Source organism: Aspergillus affinis, assembly GCF_023601865.1.
Source record: "Aspergillus affinis strain CMG 70 chromosome Unknown NODE_44_length_242547_cov_84_751050, whole genome shotgun sequence".
In the NCBI taxonomy this organism is placed as follows: Eukaryota; Fungi; Ascomycota; class Eurotiomycetes; order Eurotiales; family Aspergillaceae; genus Aspergillus; species Aspergillus affinis.
Window position 1 is genome coordinate 120,929 of NW_026515825.1, and position 26,210 is coordinate 147,138.

A 26,210-nucleotide genomic window follows, 5' to 3' on the forward strand; every position below is an offset into this window, starting at 1 on the left:
TCAATCGACGGGATCCTCCTCCAGGAGGGTCTTGAAACTGAACGGAGCGAACGGGATACCGTCACCCATGAAATGCTTACTCATGGCTTCGACCCAGTGCAGACGAAGAGAGTGAAGCATGGCACTGGTGCCTTCCATGACACAGAGAATGGCGATGGTCAAGGTGAACCACATGTAGAAGGTGACGACGATCATGATGACGCGCATGCCGTTGGACTCCTGCTCGAAGGCGCCGCCGAGGGTCATGTTCCACAGGACGATGGACAGCTGCTGATGGGCTAGGGAAAGGGCCCACAGACGCAGGTAGGAGGCCGTGTGGGAGATACAGTTCAGACAGAACTCGATGGTGTGGATGACTTGGTGGATCATAATCTCCGAGAAGTCAAACTCTTCATGTTCCTCGTCTCCGAGATCTTGGGCAATCATGGCAACGCCCTCGCCGTCGCTGGCCATGCTGTCACGGGCTCCAGAGGCACGACCATCTACCTCGCCATCGTCGAGCGCGCTGACTCTCGATGGTTCAGCGAGGCCTCGGTATCCAAGGCCGCGGGCCTTGTTGTGCTCCCAGCGGAGGTAGAACGGCTTGAAGAAAAGCATGATCGGCACTTGAACCAAGGCAATAAGTAACAGGATGACTTGGACGGTTGCCTGGTGCGAGTATAGCTCTTGTCCTTCCTCGATGCTTCCGGGAGAGAGAAACATAAAGATCAGCATGTTCAGGAGACCCGGCGGCGACCGGCCCGCAGCACCCCAATCCACAAACCATTTGTAGACAATGGTGAGGACGAGGTAACCGAAGATGGACTGGAAGAAGAGCATGCTTGGGATGAAATTGCCAATGACATCGACCTTCGACTTGAAATGCCGAGCGTTGTTATATTGCAGGCAAAGGGCGTAGGTCATCTATACAGCTGTTAGTTTCCACGTGTCCCAACTGAAATATCACGATCTACTTACATGCGCCCAACCCAAGATGATACTCATTTTCATTTTCATGCTGTTCGTGAAAAGCAACGAGTTTTCGGCTTCGTGCCAATTCCAGTCAAGACCAATAGGGAACCGGTAGTCTTCCTTCAAGGTAGCCTCATAGCTATGACCCTTCTCGATGTTGTCTGGCCACTGCCACTGACTGGAGAAGATGGTAAACGCCTTCGAGAAGATATCATTGTAGATGATACCGGTGTACATAGAGAAGATACCCATCATCAGCATGATGTAACGGCCATAGAAAGCCATGTACGTCAATTCATCTAATTTGGTCTTCAGAAGCTTTCTCTCCCAGAAGATCATGGCGCTGGCACAGAGAGTCATCAGAGTACCGTGACCGAAATCACCAAACATGACCGCGAACATGAACGGGAAAGTCACAACCGTGTACAATCCAGGGTTGGCCTCGGTGTACTTGGGGATACCGTACGCGTTGACAATGGTCTGGAAGGCTTCCGTGAACTTGTTCGTTCGGACATATGTTGGTGGGGTCTTGTTGGTCCGAATCTGGTTGACGATAGTAGGCACGCTCAGACCAGCTCGATCATTGACGTCCTGTAGGGTTGACTTGATCAACGGCAACGAGCTGGTCGGACACCATGCCTCCGCAATGAGAGTCTTTCTCGCTTGGTCGTAAGAAAACCGATTGAGGGTGTCATAGACAGCCTTCTCTTTCCTCACGATAATCATCCAAGCAGCGAGAGAGCGAGCAATCTGGGAGAGTTCCGCATCCAGAGTGTTCTTCGTGTTGCGCAAAACGTTGCCCACATCGCCCAGTCGTGTGTTCACCTCGTGGACCTGATCCCGCCTCAACTCGCTGTTCTCATCCACACTGTACAGAGAAGCACCGAGGGACTCAGAAATCTTTCTGATCTTGGCAATGATGTTCTTTCCGTGGGCGAAGATCACGAAACAATTCTTGTGGGTTTCTTCGTTGTTGGTCGGGTCGACGATGGGCTCCGGGATCTCCGACTGGTTCATGTACAAGTTACCGCGCAGGGTCCTCCAAAGGATTCGTTCGAAAGCGCCAATCCGGTCCCGAGGGATCACACCTGCAACGAAGCCGATGTTCATCTCAAGAAACGACTGCTGACCTTGCGCATCGCCGTTCGCGCCCCGACTGGGTTGCTGCTCAACGTCACGTAGAAGGGGAGCCTCATCGTTGTCGAAAGACTGGCGAATTTCCTCCGTGTGGGTGTGGGCACGGTCAAAGAAGCCACCGGTCTCTCTCAGAACCCAGCGCCATTCCGTAAGCTCAACCTCACGCTTCTTCAGTGTCTCGTAGCTGTCGTTCAGCGACGAAATTCGCTGTTCAAGGCTCTCGCTGCGTTCAGCAAGCTCATCGATCTCGGAAGCTAGGGGAGCGGCCAGCGTGTCCGAAAACTCAGCCGAAGATCTCATGGGAATAGCCGCCTTGTCCATCTGGGCATGGAAATAACCTGTCGGGAAAGGAGAGAAGTTTAGTCGAAATTCGATTGGATTATTGACGTCTCAGAGCTTCAAAACATACGCAGTTGTCTTTCCACATTATCCAGCCGACGGATCTCTTTAGTAAAGGTGCGCTGGAAGGCATTGGTGTCGGGATTGAGCTAGATACGATGAAACATAAGTTAGCTCCGGGGCATCTGGATAATGCCTGGACCTGTCTGGAGCGAGCTTACATCTCTAAACTGAACCGAACCAAGTTCTCCCAGGGCGCTGACAACCTCTCGTCCGATTTCATTGGCGATATAGAGCTGGGTCAAGCTCATGTCCGACGAGCGGAAGAAGGTGTCCCTTGGAGCCATGGTGAAAGGAAGGCTGCTTCGAGCAGATTCTTTTCACCAGAGGGACGAGAAGGTAATTATAAGAAGCTCGGCAGAATCCGAGTCTAATGGAGTAGTGATATAGGAGCCAGGAGCTGGCGTGAGAGCGGTTTGCTGAAAGAGAGAACCCCCTGGGTGTCGTGATGCGGCTTCGACTGCCCGGAAGCCGCGTGGCTGCTGAGACAGCACGTGACCGGACCTACGCAAGCTTAGTCAGTGTAGATTCCACCTTGCCGCATTTGGCTGCATTCCATCATAGTCAACTCTTGTTGTCAGGATGCCTGTTTACAAGTTCTACGAATTGAGGGCGAGGTAAAAACTCAAAACCAGATAATTACCACTAAGAAAGAACGCTGTATGAATATCAACATTGCCTCCCAAATCATGAATAGTGGCAGACATCCTCGCATTAATTTATCCAAGCCACCCAAATTGCACATTCTCATGGCCCTGCAGGACATCTAGATGTCAAGAACTCACAGGTGCGAAGCATGCACAATGGTTTGTGCCATGAAAGCAAGAGATTCAAGGGTATCTTTTGCCCATACAAAACAGCACAACGCCCATGTTAGCTCTGCTCTAATCGCCCTCTATTATTATCATTAAGCAAAGTAGCTCTTCCAAAGAACACCCGAGAGATCCTCCAGCTGATCCGCCGTAAAGGCCTAGTTGCAAGCAGTTAGTTCATTTGCTCTCAGAGACCTGAAATATGACAACTCACTTTCGCATCGATATGCCAGGTATCCTGCCGGGTCTTCTTAAATTCACTGATAATAGATTTGACACTCGATCCTACAATGCCCGGGTCATTCGCAGCGCGAACACTCAAGGTTGCCAAAGCTTCGGGCATCCACCGTGGCGGAGGGCTATTATATGGGAATGCTTGGATGAGCGCGCCAAGTCCCAGAACCGAACCATGACGGGTGATGATGAGTCGAGTGTGTTCAGGGGTCGGAGTCCCGGGGCCGGAGGAGACCGGCGAGGAGATGCCCGATCTGAAGTTCTTCGGCCTCTTAGGAAGGGGGTTATTGATCAAAATCTTGCTGAACCTATCCTGGAATCGTTTGATCATTTCTTCCCGCAGGAAGCCTGGCGAGCAGCGGATCATTCCGGACAAAGTGGCCGATGCCCCGGCTCTCACTTCGTGTTGCGGGTCTTCCAGCATGTTGGCTACACACTCGAACAATTTGTCACGATCGGCGACGGAGAGCAAGAACAGGCGACGGAAGTAGATAATCTGGATATTGATCATCACTCGCAAACGCTGATGCCACGAGGGCGAAGTCTGGCCAATGTGGATGAGTGATTTGATGAACCCAGAGCTTTCCTCGGCAGGGTATGGGATGTTTGGTAAATGGCGGAAAACGTGGTAGGCGAGAGATTGAAGTTCTGGATCTTCCTTTACGTCCATCATGTGCAGAAGTTGACCGGTGAACACGTTCGGGAAAAAGGGTACAAGTTGCGTGCATTCATGAGACGAAAGAGTCGAGTCAAGCCACAGAAGGACTGTCTTGCTGCCTGAAGTATACGACGATGGTGTATGTTGGCCAGGCGTTCTTTCGTGGCGCCATTTCTCAATCCGGTTGAAGACATCCTTCATCATTGCCGTAAATTCCTCGGAAGGATAATACGGGTACGTGCCCACCGAAGACGATGATTCCTGAGCTGTGAAGAGACGCTGAACGTCTGCATAGGACTCGTGGTATCTTGTGCGATAGATCGTAGCAATAGTCTGGCCCATGGCTTCGCGAACACCCTTGTATGGATGATCAAGGTGGGCAAGGAAGTCCTCCACAATCGGCTTCTCTAGTTGGAAATGCCAGCCTGCATCTATGATAGCCTGATGTAATAGATTGATCTTAGAGCTTTCCTTGAAAGCAGCATTCGTGGTCATATCCAGCCTGAAGCTTGCAAGCCAATCGACGAGCGGCCAAGCCCGTCGAGGATCGCGGCATTGAAGAATCATGTGAAGGAATGTCGTCCAATAGCCAGAATTTTCGGGGGTCAACCCATCGGTGAAGATCTTCTGTACAATCGGGAACGCGTACTCCCACACTAAGGTTCGCTTCTCAACGCTGGAATCCGCAACAGAGCTTATAAGGGCTCCTAGGATCTCAGCAGTAGCCCTGTGTTGATGCTTGTCACTGCCGTCTTCAAATACGGCCGCTACTTCTTCCTGAATATCTTGGAAGGTGGCAGCTGTGAGTCCATCTCGAAGCATCAATTCAAAAGCGTAGAGCAGCATCATTGCACAAGGCATCCGGAACTTGTCAGCAGACGGGTCGCGGGGCTCCTGTTTCAAGTACATGAAGAACTTGGTGAACCATGCTCGGTTGAACAGTTGCCCCATGTGAGTTCGGATTTTCCACTCAGTCTCATCGTATTCAATATCGCGCGCGACATTCGACTTGTACGCAGGCATCCTGTCTCCCCACACAAGCCAGCCAGGGAAATCATGATCGACATAATACTCTGCCTCTGGATTGGCAAAGCTAGCCAAGTATTCCTGGGTCCAGCCCTCTTCGTAGCGCTTGGTAGCTACGTTTATCTTCGAGGGGAAATGTTGGTTGCCCAGAATGTAATTTTTGTAATCATGGCTGCAGATTGCGCGCACATCCACCATAGTGAAAAGAGCAATGAGCGCTTGCGAATACATTCCACGCAAGCCCGGATGGTCGTCGATGGATCCATGGGTCACGAGGTCGATGAGGTTCTCGCTGGCAATGTAATCGAACCTGAGACCCATTGTGACCACTATAGTGGCTGCTCGGCTGGCAACCTTCCAATGAGACACCCTTGCCAGATTCACGAGCTCTTCAGCCAGATCAGCCTTCTTTTTCTCAATGAGGGCCCGTTTATTGTTAATGGCCTTGCGCTTTTGTGTGATTTGATCTTGAACATCCTCCTTTGGAGCGATTGCTTCAACGCGGTCTTGGTCTAGGATGGCCATTCTTTCCATAGAGCGGCCGTAATCCATGATTTGGAATACAGCACTGGAACAAATCTTCTGCACGGAGGGCTTGTCGACCGCACTTGCATCGATGAAGGTCCTGATCAAAGTGGGAGCATATTTCCAGTGACGCCCAACAGTTCTTGCGACGCTGCTTAACAGCAAAGAGAACAATGCACCTTTAATTCTCGCGTAGTCATTCTCCTTGATGCCCTTCTGTAGAGCTTGGAGCAGCGGTGGGATGACAAGAAGTCGAGAACCCCAGACAGCTTTGAGAGCCGACTCTCCGGCACTTTGAGCGTTGCGACGGGTTTCTGTGTAGAGAGACACACATGATTCGGCAATATCCAACAGCAAGATCTCGTCCAGCCGAGAACGACGTCGCGGTGCTGCATTGTGTCTAAGTCGTTGCAAGTGATACACATTCGCTCTTCGAACCAGCAACGGACGAGGATAATCCTTACGGACGCCGCTCATCTTGTAAGGATGGATGTCCGCGGCAAGAAGACGTGTAACTCTGTCCAGGACATGAGCGGACCTCTCAATGCCGACGTCGACAAACCATGACCGGTATGCAGAGTATAAGGCACTGAAGCAAGGCACATCGTCCTCCTGCTTGTCGGACAAAAACCTATGCACTCCGTGAAGAATCCAGCCAGCCCTCTCTCGTATGCCGTGGATTGTGGTGTACATGGCGTCATTTTCCTTAAGTGGATAGCCAGTAGGATATGCGAATGACTCTCGGACAGTAGATTCGTCAGAGCTGTCAAGAGCCGAATCTTCACTCTCGGCATCCGTCTCATTAGAGACTGCCTGGGCGTCTGCCATGTCGATATCGTTGGATGAACCATTCACTCCGCCTTCCTTGGTCTTCGAGGCTGCTTTGGGATCAAAGAGTACGGAGATACCGGAGAGGATAAGCCGCAGTAAAACTAGATTCCTGATAACTTCATCCGACCAGTCCTTCCCGCTGCCGTCCCGTTTCACACTGGACGTATCATCAATCAATGCGGTCAGCCGCGAAAGGGCAGTCTCCGCTTGGTTTTGGAAGAGGTCAACGGCAAATTCGAGTTCTTCGCGCGTGGGAATGTGCCATTTTACGGTCAAACTATGCGGATCGGCTCTATAGCTCCAAAGCCCGGGGTGCACGCCATTAGCAACTGCATCGGGCTCATAGAGCGAGTAATCGGCAGTATAGGTTCCCGTCAGGTTTAGGAGTAGATGGTGAACGAAGTTTGAAATGTGTACGGTCGGAATACCCCGACATTTTTGTTGCATATACACGGCAATGTCGAAAAGCTCTTTCCTGTGGGCCAACACAGAGTCCCCGACGTGGACGACACACATGCTCAGCATGCTGATATTCCATACCAAGCCGCGATCGCGGGGAAGCACATCTGTGCCTGTCGTTCGAGTCGAGCCCGCACCATTGTCATCGATCTCGGTGCGGATTGCCTGTGTTAACACCGGGATGAAGCGTTTCAATGCCTTCTCGGGATTGACCTTGCACATCGAGTTACAGATGAAGGCCATCGCATCGCGAGCTTGGTGAATCACATGATTGGATACGAAGTCAACGACCTTCGTTAGCGCAATGTCATAGTACTCAAGGGAGAGAGACGACAAGAGTGGCATGAAGGTTGCAGGAAGCGTGTTCACAATATTTTCCTCAGGGGATCCATTTCGGACCCTGGTTGCATCGGGAAGGTTCTCCAGGAGCGTAAAGACACGGCCCAAGAATGAGACAATGAAGTCAGCAAAGCCACAGGTTGACGAACGAAGAATCAGTTCTTCGGTCTCATCATCTAGGTCCTTATCATAATTCAATTTAACCTCGACGCCTTCTTCTTCCATGCGTTCCATCTCGCCCGTAATCCATTGCACAGCGAGCATGTTGGAGTTGATATCTTCCCTGCCACTTGTCAAGTCGGCCATGGGGATGTTATAGCATGCCGATTGTATGAATGATAGAGCGTGTAAGGATTTCTCCAGATCGTTGGCATCGACACCTGGCAGCGCGAGTCCCAGTAAAGTCGTCATGTGGCAACGATATCCTTTGGTCCTGGAAATGATACGTGACAGGACTTGAAGAGCACGGAGAGACGATGTTGTACGGTGGACCTCGACGAGACCCTGAAGAGATGGGTAGATTCTCTGCAGAGCACCTGGTAGAATGAGGTGTGGCTCCAGGTATGCCAAGCTCTGCAGCGTGGACAGAGAAAAGCTCATGGCCGTGCCACTCTTAGCGTAAATTCCCATGAAAATCACCTCACGCAGACACAGAACAAAACGACGTTTAAGCGGCTCCGTGAGTCTTCGCTCTGGGGGAACCTCCATCTCCCCACTTTGCTCGCGATTCCAGCGCATTATGAAGAAGTCAGAAAGGTAGTAAACCAGCTGAGACAGAGTCTTGGTCCAACTTCCAGAGTTCGAAGGATGGAAAAACGTCTCCACGGCCTGGATTAAACCTTCAAGTTGGGTGAGGATCGACTCTTCAGTGTCAAGACACGCCGGCGAAAGGGACATGACAATCCAGCGAGCGATATGATGTGCCACAGGATGCTTTCGAGTGTCTCGATCAAGCATGATACCAAGCCCCGAAGAAATATCCACAAGAGCACTGTAGGGGGATGTTGACTGTCCGACAGGAATCTCCAATAGCCGCAGAATGGCCGTGAAGATGAGGGACGACTGTTCCTTGGTATAGATTCCATACGCAGAAAATGATATATGAGCAGCGGGAAGCGAATCTCGCGCCAATCGCGAGAGGAAGTCCATGAAAGTTATGTCAAAGGTTTTGGAACGGCTGACCAACGACCAAAGGTGGAAATAAGTTGGCATGAAGTGTTGAGGCAGTAGGTCTTCTCGGAACTCCGGCGGAGGAGACGTAGGGAGTAGCAGGTTGATCAGACCGACGACCACAAATGCACCTTCTGAGAATGACGTTGTATAATGGGGAAGGAATTCCTCCAACATTGCCGGCAACTCGCAAGGGTCGATATAGAGTTGAACGAACGCACAGAGCTTCGTTAAGGTCTTGACGTTCCGTTTCAAATTGGTCGAGTGCACGAGACCCGATTCCGTGGGTAGAACGAAGGCCTTCAATTCTCTGTACAAGGGTTTCCAATCTAGAACCAGGTCCTTGACCGGTCTAAGGTAGTGCTTGCGCCTGCGGTTTTGTAAGTATCCCAGCGCGATGGTAGAGGAACATCCCAGATCCACTCACTTGGTGAGAAGCATAAACATGCTGGCAAACCGCTCCGAAACACCGGGGTCAATTCCTGGAGCAAGGCAAAGCTCGTAATAAAGTCTCACAAGATTGATCCGTTCCTTGCGCGTTGGATCAAACTTGAGTGACAGCCATCCTCGAAGCTCCCGAGTCCAGTGCACAGCACCTGGGCTGAAGTCACCTGCCTCCACCGCGATATACAGCTGGCTCAATATCTCTCGTAGAGTTCGGTCTCTCTCGGTATCGTTCTCGAGCGAATACGGTAGGTATTTGAAGTAGGGGTATGTCCGAGGCCGGACACGAGCTATTGGTTCACCATCGCCGTTGGTCCCTGCGGGCTCGCCCCCTGGGGAGGTTGCCCTTGAGATCTCATGCACATTGTGAAAGTTTTCGGGCGTTAGGATCGCTTTTGGGCCTGAATGATCCATAGTCGTGCAGTCCGTCCGACGATTACTGCGGTGGAGAATGTGGGAATGTGGGAGAGTCCTGGAACAGACTGGTATCAGCTTCAGCGTCAAACCCACGCAGTAATGAAGAAGGGACCAGGGACAGAGAGTAAATACGCTGGACATGAAGCTCGTAGCTAAGACTTAGTTATGGATGTCGATGCGAAAGAGTAGCCTGCTATCAGTCCCGTTCGCATGAGCGACTTAGTCGGGTTGAGCTAACAAGCGACCGAAAGCAACGATCGGAGCTGTGGCTGAGCGAGGAAGGATAGCTGAGAAAGGAGGGCTGGCAAAATAGAGCCTTCCAGAGATAATTTTTTGTTAAGGGAATAAGAGCTGCCAGAATTCTGACTTGGAGCTCTGAGGTTGAAGACAAACGGGGAGGAGCTCATGCGTAGCAGTCCGACGGGTGAAGGTATCATTGGGTTTTGTCAGATCACTGATGACATAATTCCACACGCAATGACGCCGCAGCCTAACCGCTATGCCGCGTTTGCAGGAGTTGCCTTCGCCATTATTGCTCAACCGTTCACTATTTTAACGGGTCTTTGACGATCGAGGAAATAACAAAGATAATATAGAAAGAAAAATTCTTTTTGGAATCTCACACATAACAATCCAAAATCAATGAAATACCATATAAAAAAGAATTCTGTACCTCCCAATCTGTTTGGCCTCTAATCATCGGGTAATGAGAAAGTACAATGACAACCCACAGGGTGAAAACAAAAATGCAACGGTATGTTTACATCCTAGGCTGGTGGGAGGAAAGAGCCGAAGAGAACCGCTTGTATCAGCCCATAAATGACTGCTCCTAGCACAGTGAGCGTAAAAATTCGACTATGCTTCACCCCGGAATCGCCAAGAACTAGATGTGCAAGGTACCAATACCACACAGGGTACCCAGAAGAAACCCTATTGATGATTTGCACATGATAGTTAGTAACCGCTAACCCCGAAAGCAGGGCTTGCGGGACGGTGAATCGCATCAGTAGAGAAGCCTGCGTCATGGATGATGTCCCTCGGTCAATGTCGGAGGCTTCGTAAGGGCTGGATGCCAGGAATGCCTTCAATCCCCACGTAGATGATCGAAAGAGAATGGCAAGCATGGGGAGAGCAAGTAAAAATAAGGGGATATTTGAAACCGTCCAGTAGCGAAGGAAGCCCACGTTCCTAATTCTCAGGTAAGCAATTGCCGACTCGCAAATGGGACCTACTAGGGTACAAACCAGTAGTTTTCTTGGACCCAGCCATATATGCTAGGAATCAACCGCTGACACCAAGGCCTTGAGACATCTTCCGGCATACAATATTGCGCATAGGCGAAGAATTGAGGAACGACAAAGCCCAGGGCTAAGATGCAGCCGCTGATGACGACGACGCCTAGATGAACAAAAGCGTCGACTGATACACCTCGAGACAAAAGTCTTTGAAGCTGAATAACAGCATCGTAGGCAAACAAGAAACCACTGAGAATGCCGTTGCTGCGAATTACTGTGGCAGCCGAGAAGAGTAAGGCTGCCAATAGCAGCTTTGCGTTTCTGGGCCCCGACCTATCGACCTTGTTATCCAAGACGGACGAAGAGTAGATATAAAGCCCGGTGATATTGAGGAACGAAAAGACCGGCTCTCCATACGGGGCCGAGAGGAAAGCCCCCGCAGGGGCAATTATGTGCAACGCAGCAGAAAGAAAGCAAATGAGTCGTTGCGTGGTCGTCTCTTGGCCAAAGACATTAATCGAGAGTCTATACAGGGCTAGCACCGAAAGATAATGGGCAAGATGTGAAAGCGCAATCCCCGCGATTGCAATTCTGGCGGATCCACTCAAGGCACTGTCCCAAGGATTCAAGACTACCAAGATAACATCCATCAGTATCTACATGTATGATAGCACTCAGGTTACTCGGGGAACAGATAAACACACCGGAACTGAGGAAAGCGATAGTTTTGCCCAAGCCATAACTAAATGCCCACTCTTGTTCGAACACATAACCACTTTCTGCAATATGCACAAAATAGATCGAATCCCACCTGACAAACTTCAGGGGTGCTGACAGACTCAACGGACCGACTCCCTGCTGGGAAAGAAGGCTCGTGGACGTATCGTAGCCTGGCCCGGGGCACCCAGCAACGACCAAGAAAACGATTGTCTTCCAGAGCCAAAAGGCCACCGACAAGCTTCTGACGGGATGACTAGGATTCAGTAGGCCCGGGCGAGCCGAAACCGATTTCGAAGCCATGGTGTCTAGATCGTCCATGCGACACATCTCCAGGGAGCGATTCACCCAAAGTATGATTGTTACCTATGGTTATCACTTATCAGGCAATGAGGCCACCTTAATCCATGCTGGTGATTCGTCGACCAAGCCCCATATAAAGTGGTTCCAAAACCGGAATGGGATGACAGAAAAAGGGACACGGAAAAGAAAATAATCACGATAATAATAAGGTCATGCGATGGATGGGCCGAGGCAATTGAGACCCGAAGAACGAAAGGAGGTCGCGGCTGGCGAGTCGGAGGTTTCGGCAGCATAAGTTCCTCTTATTCAGCATTTGGGCATGCATAGTGCATAGGCTAGTGCGATTTCCCCATGCGCCAATCCTTAGCGTTCCATGGGAATGTTGCGATGAAGAAAATTTGCAGGGAGTCATCTTACGGAGTAGTGTCTTTACGCCGTTACGGTCTATACAGGATGGGATTTGTACACATTATTACACACGATAGTTAGCACAATCCAACCGTCACGATGGTCACATGCAGGAGCTCCACATGAGGCCTTTTCCAGACCGTTCATCTCTGAAGTCTGGAGTCTGACCCTGGGCCGCAGGTATGAACGCATAACTGCATAAACCCCGAACTGCATAATTAGTCATCCCGCCAGTCACCCTTGGATCAGCGCGGGCTGATCCAGCCCTACGGGAGGTTGACTCTTTCCAGGGATGGCCCCGTGGTGGAATCATCCCCGAGGAGTAATTTAGAACATGCCTGGGGTTATGAGAGATGGAAGCCATCCAAAATATATTACATAGTCCCTAGACACACAAAAAAAAACACTGCTGTGTGCCTTGTTAGGTTGTTACTTGTTACACAGTAGGCTCCGACATGATGACGTAGCCAACATCCGCCATGAGGATGACTATGAGCGTCATAGGAACCAAACCACCGTAAATAACTGGATACTAAATCCTAAATAGTAATCTTCAATTCTTAAACCTCCGATTCTGTCGCCCGTACCCACTTGAGTCCCAAACATGATGAAAACGGAAAACCGCCATTCTTGAAGTGGACAAGGCCAGAACAGAATTAAAAATGAAAGGACAAGAGTGAAGAGCCAAGAGAAAAGCCGTGGTGGTCACGAGTGGGCATTCAATTTTAACCCCTCAGGGTCCAGCCTTGTTATGGCCCATGTCGGTGTCATCATGTCATGACAAGTAGCTGCTATCCTGTGCCCTGTTCTTACGGATTAGAGTAACTAGCAGGGCTAATAAAACAAAGCCAGGAAAGCAGAAAGGAAAATATCGGCTGGCTCAAGCTACCAAGTTCGCTGATCACGCTGCATTCATTTCTTTCCCTTGAGGCTTCCTCCTCCGGTGGCTATCCTGTATCCAACGGATTATTCCTGAATATTAATCTTTCTTCCAGCGCAGACACCGGGTCCACGAGAAGGAAGGGCGAAAATCTTGCTGTCAGGCAAATTTTCAGCTGAACTCCGCCGGACCCCACTCCATCCATGGACTTTTTTTCAGGTTCTTTACGGAATGCCCGTAAGGCTGGGATACGAGAGCGATACTGAATAATACATCCATGGCCAAGGCCCGATTAGTCAAACAAGTCTAAGAGAGCTTCACCTCGCGGGTGGCAACGAAGCCCTTGCTACGACACAGGGATGGCGATTGGAGACCAAGGGAGACAAGACAGGAACGACAACTCGAAGAACCTTATGACCTCGATCGGCATCATGGCACCAACCACGGCCTTTTAAGGCAGTTCTCAATTTCTGGCTGCCTGGAGTACCGACCTTCATATTTCATAGAATACTGCAATACTGGACACCGGCAAGGTACGGGGGGCAGCCAAGAGTGGCGCCCGTGGAACACTGGATCTGCCCGGCCTTTACCGGCGACTCGGAGGTGACCACCTCCGACCGTACGGACTCGTATTCCGTGCTGTTGGCAGATGGAGATACGGAGAGACAATAAATAAGACATCCCTCAGGATTCTCGACAAAGCGGCTCGGATGGATTTCGGAGGGCGGACGGACTGCGAGGCCAACCTCCGAAGCAGACGGAGATAGGCTTTTTTTCGTATGGAGTTTCAGGTCAATGAGTCAGTTGTCAGGTGTCAGTTGTCAACTATACAGAGTAGACAACGGCGTCGACTACAGGAAAAAATACCGAGGCCGCGCGGGGCGGAAAGGACAACGATCCGAACCGATCAGTTTTACTTACCAGTTACCACCTGGATGGACGGTCGGTCGCGTTGATATCCTGAGCTCCGAGGATCGCCCGCTAGACTACTTGGATGCATCCATGGATCGCCTTTCGTAGTTTTGGAATCATCGCGAACTGATTACTCACACTTACTTCTAGTTAGTTACAGATCCATAATCTGATTATTGTTACTGACCTGCCTGGTGCATGCTCATACCCATACTGCTATCCCTACGGAGGACAGACAAATCATAATTCTAATTCTTGGTAGGGAAGTGGATTCTCTTTTTTCTTCTTTTTCTTTTTATCCTGATTTTCTTTTTTTTACCCCTCTAACTTAAACCTTTTCTTTTCCTCTCATTTCTAAATCTCTAATATAATCTCGTTTGGTTTCGCTCTCGTATTCTCCAAACCTTTTGACTCGAATTACTTGACCGCCATTACCATCTGACAGACCACCCAACTCAACTCCATTATTCATAAGGCTGCAATTTACCCCCATTTCGTGCTGTTTTATTTTATTTCATTCTTTTTTTCTTATTTTCCTTCCGTCTCCTTCCTGGTTCTGCTCGGATCACTCGCCGAGTGCCTTCTCGCTCTCCCTTACGTCTTCTCCCGCCTTTCGTTGCATATTACGGAGTACATTCTATCATTGCCGTTGTGTAGCCTTGGCCCTTTTGCCCCCCTACCAATTGACGCCCGCCTAGACTACTTACTCTGCTCATCTTTCCTATACCTCTGCTTGTCCACCATTTTCTTTCCCTCTTTTTCTTTTATTTTCCTTTTATATATATCCCTCATCTACTTTGGTCCTCGGTCGTGCAGGTCACGCCAAGCTTCCAAGCTTCTGTCCCCCTTGATATTCTCCCAAGCTCGAACCCTCCCCTTTTCCTTGCTGTTTGGCTCTGCCTCCTTCTATATCCTCCTCCCTCAACGCCGTCGACGGCCAGGTATTTCTTTTGGTATAGATTGCGCAAACAAGTGATCTGCGAGCCAACGCCACGTTACGAGTGATCCGAACCATCCGATTGACTTCAGCAGTGTTGTTCCATTCGCTGTCGATGTTGGTCTTGTTAGGCCCTTGGAGCCTCCCGCTTCCTGTCAAATAATGCTGTTTAACCTGGGATTGACGGCGGACGCGGCAGCAGCCCACGAAAACGACGTTGTTGCTCACCAATCTGAATCTCGACCTGTGCGCCATTCCTCGCCTTCGAATATTGCCTTTGCATTACCTTCCTTGAAACTCACCAACAACCGGAACGGCTGGCACAAGGCCGCGCAAGCCGAGCTATCACGCAAAGGCTCGCGCGGTGTCATGTCCCGAGATGCGGAAGAACCGGGATCAAGCGACGGAGAGCATTCGACTGTCGGACCCGCCCCGGTTCGACCGCAGATCGCCCGTGCACAGTCAGTTAGGAAACAATCGTCGCGACCTAAAACCTCTTACCAGCTGGCTCATCCGGCCAGCCATGCGCGTCACAGGCGGTTGAACTTTCGACCCAAGCTGGTGTTGCAGCTCCAGCGATTGTCACAGACTCCGCGCCCTTTGCCGGTCCTCGACGTGTTGCCATCAACCGTATACCTGCCCCGACTGGCGCGCAAATTCCCTACGATCTTCCGAGGCAAGAAAGGGCTGGGCCCGAATGACCTCATCGTTGTCATGAGCGACTTGTACGAACGAACGGGCGGAGACATTGCGGACAAGTATCTGAGCTCGGACGACGAGAACGGGGAGCATCGGGAGGTGGTCGCAACGATATGCCAGCTCCTCCGCGAAGATGCGCTGGCGAAGGGTAAAGCGGAGATCTGCCTCAACTATGGACCGGTGTGGGAAGCGACCCCTCTTCCAAACGGATCATATGAATTTGTCGCCGAAACGGATCGCGGCGTGCAGATCCTGCGATGGGTGCTTCGCGGAGGGAAAAACCGGCGCGTTTCGGCTCCCCCGGGCTCGTCGCTCCAGGAGGAATCACGGCGCTTCACATTCAGTGTCATCGATCCCACCACCCGTCGGCACCCGGTCATCGCGACCATGACCCGGAACCACCTCGAAGTCTTCGACGAGTATTCGATGCCCACCTCGGGCTTCGCGTCGCCAACGTCTGGCATGTCGGTCATTAGCGATTCTTCCGAGTTGGACACTCCTTTAGATCGGTCGTTGGATCGAAGGGTGATTGTAACCGACGATAACTTGCGCACATTGATCATCATCACCAGTATTTGGGTGGCATTCAGGGAGGGTTGGTCGCATAACTTCAACTACAAAGATACTGCCCTGGCTCTCAGCCCTAAAAGCCTGTGCCCATCCCGCCAAACTTCTCCGACAACCACCAAGGCCGAGAACAACCCAAGTTCCTCTAACAAAGAGGTCTTCCCGGACGGCCCGTATAGTAGCCCCAAGCATCGTATGTCCGGCTCGCACGCCCTACCTTCCCGAAGCACGACCCCCTCCGATCGAACCTTTGCGTACGGCAGCTTATCCAAGCGCTCCAACTCCACCGGTGCTGCCTTCATTGAACGCTCCAACAGACGCGCCTCCAGCGCCACTCTTCGGCCCAGCCGGCATAGTCTGCTCTCGAATCATCGCGAATCACCACCCAATGGAGTTACCCCAACCAATCCCCTCCGGGAAGCTCCGGAGAATCGCACGATCCCGTCTCATTCCAAGGGACCGGGCGTCCAAAATGAGAGGGACTTCTCAGCCTCTAGCAGAAACACCGACCTACAAAATGGCACGCGGCAACTCGACGCCTCTCATGAAAAGGCGGCCAAACCGCTAAATCGAAGCGCAGAGCCGGCGCCCACAAAAGGGAAACGCCGGCATCGGTTTAGCAGTATATTTGACTTTCTCACAAGAAAGAGCGGCGCTCACTAACGAAGAAGCCTGGAGCTTCTCCCATTGAAATTTCCCGAAATCTCCGCTGATGTACATATCTACCCTTGTTGGATTCGTGACTCCCTCTTGCAGAGGTGAGGAGTTCCTGTGGACACCCCACAAGGCTTTTGAAATTCACTTTTTTTCTTTGAACAATTTCCCTGAGATTGGAATGCCGAACACTGGTGTATGTGGCATATGAATCCGAACAAAATCGATGCACAGCGTGGCTGTCAGCTCTCGTTATATACATCATCTATCTCTCCCATCTATCTCTCCCCTTCTTTTTTAGCGACACGATTACCCAAGACTTAAGAATGGCGTTCCTTTTCCTTATTCCGGTGATCACATTTGATGCACCACCATGTATACAATGGAAGCCATCGTGCGACAACAGCAGCAGCAAATATAACCAAATCCAACCAAAGTTCCGTATACTTATCAAAACTGAAAGTACATACACTACTACCCCGTAGTCTGTCTAAGTCTACCGCTCTAGCGCATTCATCAACTTCGAAATATACAGCTCCTCCAGATACCTTATCTGGCCATCCGTCAACTTCACCTGGAACCTGATCGCGACCTCATCAATCCGCTTCTTGCTGCTCAAGCCTAGGATTGGATTCTCGTTAAGATGACTCACCGACCAAGCAAAGACCACCTGAGCCATATCTTCTCGAAGCGGTTGACGATCACCTGGTCGGCCTCGGTCTCGCGGCTTCGGACCACGAGCTTCTTCAGCGCCTCGTCCGTCGATTCCCGCACGACCGGCCGACCGGGAGTTCCATGGCCGAGCCAACACACCGCGCGCCATCGGCGACCAGGGGTTCAGGATCAGACTCCACTCCGGCGCCTTGACGGGGATCATCGCGCGTTCCTGGTTGCGCGTGAACAGGGTTAGGTTGTGGTAACTAACTAGTTTTGCATGTCACTCGTTGCGGGCGGGGATACTTATTATTGGAGCTCCCAGGCGGTCATCTATGTTTCAGTCAGCCTTGCTTGTCCTTTTCTTTCTCCTTTCTTTTGTTTTTCCCGTTCTTGTGACTCGAGGAGTAAAATGTAAAACATCAAACTACCTTAGCAAGTAGTGCGTGGTGTGTGTATATACCGCCTTCGCCCACACCCCAAACCTGTCCACTCTCTACCACATTCCTCAACCAATTGAACCATAGAAATAGACGTATTATCAGATATAATATCGGGTCCCCCAGGACTAAGCGGATCATCCACCGAATGTGAGAACAGGCAACAGATGGTCTGTCACTTCCTACGCGTCAAAAGAAAAAAAAAAAAAAGAGAGAAAAAAAACCTTGCCATATAAACTTAGGTAAAGCTTACCCGGCTGGTCAGGTGGCGGCAACATCTAATTATATCTTTAACAAGTACTAGTTTTACTCTCTCTCTACCTAGCTATCCGGCAAGATAGAGTTGCTAGTATATCAGTACCGGGTAGATGGGGTTTTGCTCTGATGCCTTATAATGGCATTAGACTCTTGATAGAGTAAGCATTGGACAGCTTGTCCGAGTGGTTAATGGCGCGCGCCTGCTATTCATGAGATCCTTCTCTATTCATAATTCGTGTAGCCGAATCCTGCAGCTGGATATTTTTTCCCTTCGTTTCCCATACGCAGAATCTAATAATCAATCATCACTCAACTCAGTCTTGGTTGGAGGTTCTTTTCAACTTAAAAATATGTTGTATCTTGTAAAAAAGCCATGATTTTTGTCTTAATCGCCGCATTAAAACTGGCAGCTATCTTCAGGGAAAGAAATCAGGACAAAGATGGCCCCAAGACCAAATTGACAATGATGTCATCTTACAAATAATGCCTTTTCCTCCAGGCAACTGAGGGGTGTGGTGAGGGCAGGGCGAAAGAACGCCACACGATTGTATGGCATTCACTACCTTTCTACATATGAGACGGGCCAGCGGATTGAAGTCGCGTTCATTCATGTGACAAGTTTACTTTTGTGGTGGATATAGACTCCTGGATTGATGGAATCAAACAACTCTACGAAGTTTAGAGGGCGTAGAAGAGATGTGGCTCTGGATGCCCGAGGCAGAAAAGCAAGCCTGACGGATCAGGCAGCACCGACGCAAAACCGCTTCGGCCGGGACCATACCCAAAGGGGAAGGAACTGGATCCGCTCAAGGTCCCTCGGGTTCCCGATTAGGCAGCCGGGACGCGGAGTGAAGAGGATCTGTTGGCCATCGCAAGCAGAGTGAAACGGGACTAGAAGGGGGCACATAATAAGGCTGGCTCCTCGCCTTCCACTTTTCTTTCGTCATTTTTCATTTCCCTTTTTTCTTCTTCGTCTCCTCTCCCTGACGACCCCTTCCAATTTACTCGAGGGGGATCTGTTCGTTATCCATCGATGATTCACACGTTCTCCATTCGAGATATTCGCTGTATTCATGCAAAACGTGAAAAGAAAAGCGAATAAAAATTTATATACTAACATCAGTGATGAATCGACCAGATACCTTGATCTGTCGCTGACAGGGGGAAAAAATTTCAACCGACGTGACACCTTCGCGAATTCGCTGAGAAATGAAAAAAAAAAAATAAACAGATGACCCAACCGTCCTTCCAACCACAGAAGAAGAATAAATGAGATTACCGAACGCAGTCGATGCCGACCGTGAAAGTTTACTCTGTCTTGAACGAGACCAGTCGCGCCTTGATGGCTTCCTCCGTGTCGTTGGTCTCCAGCTGACGAAGGACACCTGAGGCAACGTCGAAGATCAGTCCGTGAACCTGCAGACCACGCTCGTGAATCGCGTCCAGAACAACGCTCTTTTGCTTCAACAGGTTCACACCCTCCTCAACATTCAGTTCCACCAACTTGAGCATGGCCTGGTCAGGGGACAGCGACTGCAGAGCGGACAAGTTCTGTTGACGAAGCTGACGCAGGGGAAGGAGCCAAGGGTCAAGGATGCCCAGCTGCTTGTTACCCATGGCAGCAGCGACACCTCCACATCCGGTGTGACCGCAGAGGACGACGTGCTTGACTCGCAGATGACGGACCGCATACTCGATCACCGCCGACGACGACAGGTCGCCAGCGTGCAGGACGTTGGCAATGTTCCGGTGGACGAAGACATCACCAGGCTTCAGGCCGAGCAGGGTCGTCTCGGGGCATCGGGAATCGGAGCAACCAATCCAGAGAATTTCAGGATGCTGGCCGACTGCGAGCGTGGGGAAGAGGTCGGGGAATTCCTGAGCAGTCTTGGCTGCCCATTGCTTGTTGTGGTCCAAAGCCGAGATGAAACGATCTGAGGGAGCATTAGCACCATTATGCGACCGGGCAAAATTGTCGGACGATGACGGCGCAGAGGTGGCACAGGATCGGGATGTGCCGGCCACACCCTGTGCGATAGGCAAAGAGGGGAAAGGGTTGATCCCTCGGCGGCCTTGCAACTCCCATGCTGGCGTGAAGGACCGGGAAAGTGACTGAGGCCGCGGGAAAAGCCTTGCAACAATCATTTTCGGGCGGGGTGGGTGCGAAGGGAAGAGGGAGTTTTTATGACTCAAACCTTGCCGAGGGTGATGAGAGGGAAGAAAGCCAAAGGGGGAAGAGGAAAAACAGGAGGGCACTGGATCGGATCCGTTGGCAGTTTGAGGCAAGTGACAATACTCAATATGCGCACGAAAAGTCCCGTCCAGGAGTTGAGGATGACCAGGATGAAAGGAATCGGAGAACAAAAAAGTGCTGGGGATGGGGGAAGGGAAAGACTGTTGAGGCCGCAGGAAAAACCCGCCACCCGTTACAGCCCGCCAAGCAGAAGAAAAAAATCCGACAGCATCGCCAACGTACCTGTGGTAGCCATGATGAGGATGGAGAATGTCTGGATATGGTCCAAGTATTTTATTCTTTACAACTCTGGTGTCTTGGGGTGGAAGAAGTGAAGTCCAAGAGGGAACGAAGGCGCGGTGCTGTGGTGAGGTTTTCCCTTATATAAGCACAGGGCGCCCGGTGAGAGTCGGCAACGCGGCAAGTGGCCAGATGTTTCCCCCCCTAAACTAATCTATTCCGACTTGCTCGATTTACTGTTATCGACCCTGCGCTGTTCGCTTACCCGGTTGCATGATCGTGGATGCCGTTTTGATATCGACTTGGGCCGTATTTTCCGAGGTAAATTATCGACTTATCGACCCGCCACGCTGCTTGTCCAGTCATGACGAACCTTGATCGGTTGGGTCGAATGCGGTGGAATCCTGTGTGGGGGAGTTCCCGCTGCCAAAGGACCAAAATACGAAGACGAAAAAAAAGGAGACGCTGCCGTCTGAACCAATCGACATAATCACTCACTTGTTCGAGAAATCTCTCACTCGGGTTTCCCTCGGGAAGTGCCCTGCCTCGTGCGGCTGATCTATATACACATCCATTTATCCCTTGCTTTATTTTTACACCCACTCTCCTAATCACTATATCCGATCTATCCGAAACTTTTAAAGGAGAAAGGAGAAAGCAGAATTCATGCTGTGAACAGAAAAAAAAATAATAAACAAAAAAGCACAGACAAACGCTACCATTTCAAAAAATCTCATGAAGTGCCTCCGCGACCGCCGACATTAGCCAACGCCTGCTTCTGATCGGCGCTGAGCTGAGCGACGGGCAACGGACGAGCGGTCGACGAAGCGGGCGGTGCGGGCAAGAATCCCACGGCCACGAGGTAGGAGACGTACAGGCCCACCAGCTCTTCCGTCACACCTGCACCTGCCGACGCATCGACACCCGACCAGGCGGCATCGGCACGCAGGGAAGCTGCCGCATACTTGTCGTCCAGTTCGGGGGCCTTGGTGTTGCTGGGAAGGTCCGATACCACGAAGTGGAACAAAGGCATGCTAAAAATCATAGGATTAACATTTGTGATCGATCGGAAGCCAAGATGAAGAAACTTACAGTGCATGCTGAGACTCCAGATCGTCATGTTCACCGCTGTTGACGTATTCCTCGAGCGACGTGGACCAGGGCACGTAGTCAACCTGGGGCACGTCGTAGCCGTACAGCTGCAGGGCACCGAGGAACTGGTTGAATCGAAGCCGGGGGTGACCGGTCACCTGGGCCACTCCGATCGGCTTGCAGGCAGGCTGGAAGGCACCAGCGATGACCACGCGCGCCACGTGGTCCACGGGAACCATGTTGACGGTGTTGTTGATGTTCGGGCGGGAAGAAAGCTGGATACAACCCTTGATCATTCGGATCAGGAAGTCATCCGTGTTCGTGGCTGTAGCAGATCATTTGTTAGCTATATATTGCTTTTGAATTTATTGACTTTTTTTCTTCTGTATTTTGCTTCTTCGTCTTGGAAATGGGGGTTGGAGTTGCATACTTCCGGTCTGGGAGTCACCCAGAACGTAACCAGGGCGCACCACGCTGCCCTTCAATCCTCTCCGACCGGCCTCGCGGACAAGGTACTCGCTCGCCCACTTGCTCTGGCCGTATCCGGTTCCCAGTCCGACGCTGCTGCCCGCCAAGTCGTCATCCTCGCTGATACCCGCTCCGCCGGCGGCGATACTCCGCTCGGATTCTTCAACGTAGTGATCGCTGTCCAGCACGCTGGTGGAGCTGACGAACGAAAACTGCTTGGGCTTACCAGTAGCGCAAAGCTTCAGGGCGTCGATGGTACCGAGGACGTTGGCCGGCTTGAGGGTGGAGTAGGGGTACACCCAGTGGACCAGAGCGCCGTTGTGAATCACAGCATCAACGCGCTTCGTCAGGTCGTCCCAGAGTGCCTCGGAGAGACCTAAGCGGGGTTCTCCCAGGTTACCACACACACACTGGAGGCGGCTGGTCCACGCCTCGTCCCAGAATCCGTAGGCACGACAGGTGGAACGAATGCGATCGAGCGCTTGCTGCTCGGTCTTGCCTCGAACCAGTGCGACAACCTTGGCCGAAGGGGACTTGCGGGTGAGCAAGTCGCGGAGGATGTGAGCACCCAAGAAACCAGTTCCACCGGTCAGGAAGACGGTCGGTTCGCCCGACAGGATGTCCTCGGTGCGCTCGGGGAAGGAGGCGGGCAGAGTGTTGACCAGCTCGCGAGCGTCCTTGGAGTATTCGTCGTTGGGCTGCTTGAGGGCCTCGGATGCCTCTGCGGCGGCGGCGTCCTTGCTGTCACTAGTGGTCAACGAGTCCAGACTCAGCAAACGGTCGATCTCGGTAGCAAAAGCCCGAAGGGTAGGGCTACGGAAGATCGCGTTCATGCTGATGTCGATGCCGCGCCATTTACGGCGGAGATCGAAGAACATCTGCTGGGCCAGGATACTGTGTCCGCCGAGATCGAAGAACGAGTCATCAGGGCCGATCATGCGAGCAGTAACGTTGGAGATTCGCTTGGCCCAGATTTGTGTCAGCTCTTGTTCGGTCTCGGAGAGCGCCTGCAGCACCGAGGAGCGGCGTCGAGGAGCGGCGGCGCTGAGCTCGGCGGTGTCCGGGAAGGGCAGCGCCGGCTTGTCGATCTTGCCGTTGGGGTTGAGAGGCATGCGCTTCAAGGGAATGAAGACCGTCGGCACGGCATACGTTGGAAGCTTGCTGCGGAGAAGCTCACGAGCGTCGTCGCGAAGAGGTCGGAAGCGACGGAGCATGCCAACCATCCCCTCGGCGGAATCGTCATCCTGAAGGCCCTTTTCTTGCAACCACGCGGCCCACTTGCTCATGTCCGGCACGATGTAGCTGACCAAAGTAGGCTCTTCGAACTTGTCACGACGCACCAGAGTGACGTTCTCTCTTATCAGGGGGTGACGAGACAAGTGGGTATCGATTTCACCAAGCTCGATACGGAAGCCACGGATCTTGACCTGGTCGTCTGCACGTCCCGAGCATTCAACCTCGCCGGTGGGAGTGTAGCGACCGAGATCTCCACTGCGGTAGAGACGATCTCTGGGGCCAACGTAGAACTGCCTCCAGGGTTCGGTGGAGTTCTGCGCCTCGGCCTGGTCCTTCTCAGTCCAGACCTTAGGGTCCACAAACCAGTTGTTGATGAATTTCTTCTGATTCAATTCGGCGGATCCCAAGTATCCTTCCGCAAGACCGGCGGCACGGACGTAGATCTCGCCCACTTCTCCGATCGCGCAGATACGACTGGGCTCGAAGCGGTTGACAACCAACATCTGCACGTCGAGCATTCCTCGGCCAGCAGGGATCACATCCTTCATGGTGTCCAGGAAGCCCTCGTGGCTCGAGTAGCTGGGGATTTCGTAGTAACTGACGGCACGCTGGGTCTCGGTGGTTCCGTACATGTTGACGATGTTAACGTTCGGGGCCAGACCCTGCAGCGATCGACAATCTCTCTTGATCAAGATATCACCCACGAAGAACGCATGGTGAAGAGTAGGGAATTGCGCAGAAGCGCCACCAACAAGAATTTGGCCCATAGCAGGTGTCAGGTGGGTGACCGTAGCTCCGTATTCCTGCATCCACTCCGCAAGCCTCTCGTTCTGGATGTCCTCCCGCGCCGGGACCAACAGTTGTGCTCCCAGGAAGAGGGGCGTGAAGATATCTCTCTGAATGGGGTCGTGAGCAATACCACTAAGCATCGTGAATCGATCATTGGGGTTGAGCTTGAATGTCTCGGACATCCAGGGGAAGTAGTAGGCCAACGAAAAGTGACGTCCTCGGACACCCTTGGGTCTACCCTCTGAACCGGAGGTGAATGACAGCGTAGGAGTCGAATCCGGGCCAACAACAACTCCAACAGATTGGGTCTTCAAGGGAACTTGGTTGGCCAAAACATCCTGGCCCTCGATCGAGCCACCCCGCAGCGAACCGTCGTCCTGAAGGGCGAGCGCAGGGACCTCAGTCCGCAGCTGCAGGTTCTCGTTGATGAACGCACGAACCTTGTCCGAGAGCTCACCAGAATCCTTGGTGGCCTTTTCAATGTTGATGAGCGCCCGAGGACGGGCAACGTCAAGGTAGATACACTGCCGCTCGGGGGGATAGGCAGGGTCGATCACAGAGAAAGTTGCGCCGGCCTTCAGGATACCCATGACGGCCACCACGAGATCGACACCACGGTAGGCGTACACCATAACGACATCCCCCCGCTCAATACCCGACTGGACCAGGTGATGGCCGAGGATGTTGGATGCCTCATTGATCTGCTGGTACGAAAACTCCCGATGAGGCGATCGCTCAGACTTAGTTTCCACCACGCACAGCTTCTCAGGATGCTTCTTCGCATTCTCAGCGAAGATGTCATGAATGGCACCACGGAACTTGGACCACTTCAGATCGGCTGTGGGATCGGGCAGAAGCGCCTGTTGGTCCGGAGTCATGAAATCAATGCGCCCAATTGCCTGTTCAGGGTCACTGGTGGCATTTTCGACAATGCGAGCGAGTTGCTGCAGAACTGTGGCGATCCTGGCACTCGAGAAAAGTCTCTGATTGTAGAATGCTCCCAGCTCCGCGGCCAAGGAATCGCCGGACAAAGACGCAACGTTCACGACCAGGTCAGTCGTCTCGAAGGTGTTGGCGGGATATTCTTGCGACACGGCGGGGGCATCGTAGGCAGCGAAACGAAAGAAAATGGGCGATCGTTCCGACTTGGTCTTCTCTTGGATGTAAGACCGCAGACTTCCCAACGGGACGACATCGGATGACCCTTGGTTGAATGCCTAGCCGACCGTTAGCTAAGGACGTATAAAGGTGCCAGAGAATCGAAAGCATACAGCCTGCACTTTAGCAAAAAGCTGGAGGAATGTCTCGGAGGAGTCAATTGGAACTCTCAGGACAAAAGGACGGCCATCCTCGCTGGAGTTCGTGCCGATGGCGATATCTTCGTCACCGGTCAAACGAGCGACGAGGACCACGAAAGCAGTCAAGAAGACCGTGAACCCCGAGGCCGAACCGGAGACCTTCTGTAGTTGTGATAGGGAGTCCTTGGAGATCTTAAGAGACTCGAAGGCCTCAATTGACCTCTTGGGGAGCTCTTGGTTCTGGGTGTCGGGATAGTCTCGGGTGAGAGGCGAGACGGTGAGGTTCTGTAGGCGTTGAGCCCATCGTTCTAGACGCTCCTGTAAGGAGACAGATTCAACACCCATGGCTGCAGTGACAATTCCCTCGCGGTGGGATTAGGGTCCGTCGGACTGCCAATGGAATTGAGAAGAATGAAAGGATGGAGAGAATGGATAATGCGATCTGAATAATGGAGAAGCAAAACCATCAAATGAATTGAATGTATGTGAGTCACGAGGGGCACAAAAGTTCCGATCTCGCTGCCCCTCACCGCCGTGCCTGATCCCGCAGGCATGCAGGCATACAGGCATCAAGGCAGCCCGGCCGTTCGCGTCGTGTGTTTCTTCCCCGTCCGAGTCCAGCCAAAGGCAGCGTTGCACTCCGTCCTATTCTTATCTCATAATCTTACTTGAAAGTGTACTAAAGCCAACTAGCGGCTGACGTTGAGGCTGGCGATTTCCTTCTTCCGTCAGGTACGAGCACGGCTGCATCTGTCTCTCGTTTTTGTCTCCTTCTTTCATGTTCTTGC

At 51.9% G+C, this 26,210-nt stretch overlaps 5 protein-coding genes across 5 annotated transcripts; 1 reads left to right on the forward strand and 4 right to left on the reverse strand.

The window, feature by feature from the left end:
• Positions 1-11,675, reverse strand: KD926_007510 (proteasome activator BLM10; the record flags this gene model as incomplete). Its single annotated transcript, XM_053100370.1, has 11 exons — positions 1-903; positions 958-2,426; positions 2,498-2,576; positions 2,649-2,763; positions 2,821-2,991; positions 3,273-3,382; positions 3,514-8,911; positions 8,969-9,457; positions 10,372-10,590; positions 10,647-11,268; positions 11,342-11,675. 11 exons carry the CDS (start codon positions 11,673-11,675, stop codon positions 1-3), a joined length of 9,909 nt encoding a protein of 3,302 aa, XP_052955950.1.
• Positions 11,676-14,956: 3,281 nt separating this feature from the next.
• Positions 14,957-16,723, forward strand: KD926_007511 (uncharacterized protein; the record flags this gene model as incomplete). Its single annotated transcript, XM_053100372.1, has 1 exon — positions 14,957-16,723. One exon carries the CDS (start codon positions 14,957-14,959, stop codon positions 16,721-16,723), a length of 1,767 nt encoding a protein of 588 aa, XP_052955951.1.
• Positions 16,724-17,210: 487 nt separating this feature from the next.
• Positions 17,211-17,591, reverse strand: KD926_007512 (NADP-dependent oxidoreductase domain-containing protein; the record flags this gene model as incomplete). The annotated part of the gene is made up of 1 exon (XM_053100373.1): positions 17,211-17,591. The coding sequence occupies one exon, from the start codon at positions 17,589-17,591 to the stop codon at positions 17,211-17,213; it is 381 nt and encodes a 126-aa protein (XP_052955952.1).
• A 1,783-nt stretch (positions 17,592-19,374) lies between these two features.
• On the reverse strand, positions 19,375-20,211 carry KD926_007513 (carbonic anhydrase; the record flags this gene model as incomplete). Its single annotated transcript, XM_053100374.1, has 1 exon — positions 19,375-20,211. One exon carries the CDS (start codon positions 20,209-20,211, stop codon positions 19,375-19,377), a length of 837 nt encoding a protein of 278 aa, XP_052955953.1.
• A 1,061-nt stretch (positions 20,212-21,272) lies between these two features.
• Positions 21,273-25,767, reverse strand: aarA (L-aminoadipate-semialdehyde dehydrogenase; the record flags this gene model as incomplete). Its single annotated transcript, XM_053100375.1, has 4 exons — positions 21,273-21,573; positions 21,632-21,956; positions 22,062-25,341; positions 25,396-25,767. The coding sequence occupies 4 exons, from the start codon at positions 25,765-25,767 to the stop codon at positions 21,273-21,275; spliced, it is 4,278 nt and encodes a 1,425-aa protein (XP_052955954.1).
• Between the last annotated feature and the right edge of the window lie 443 nt (positions 25,768-26,210).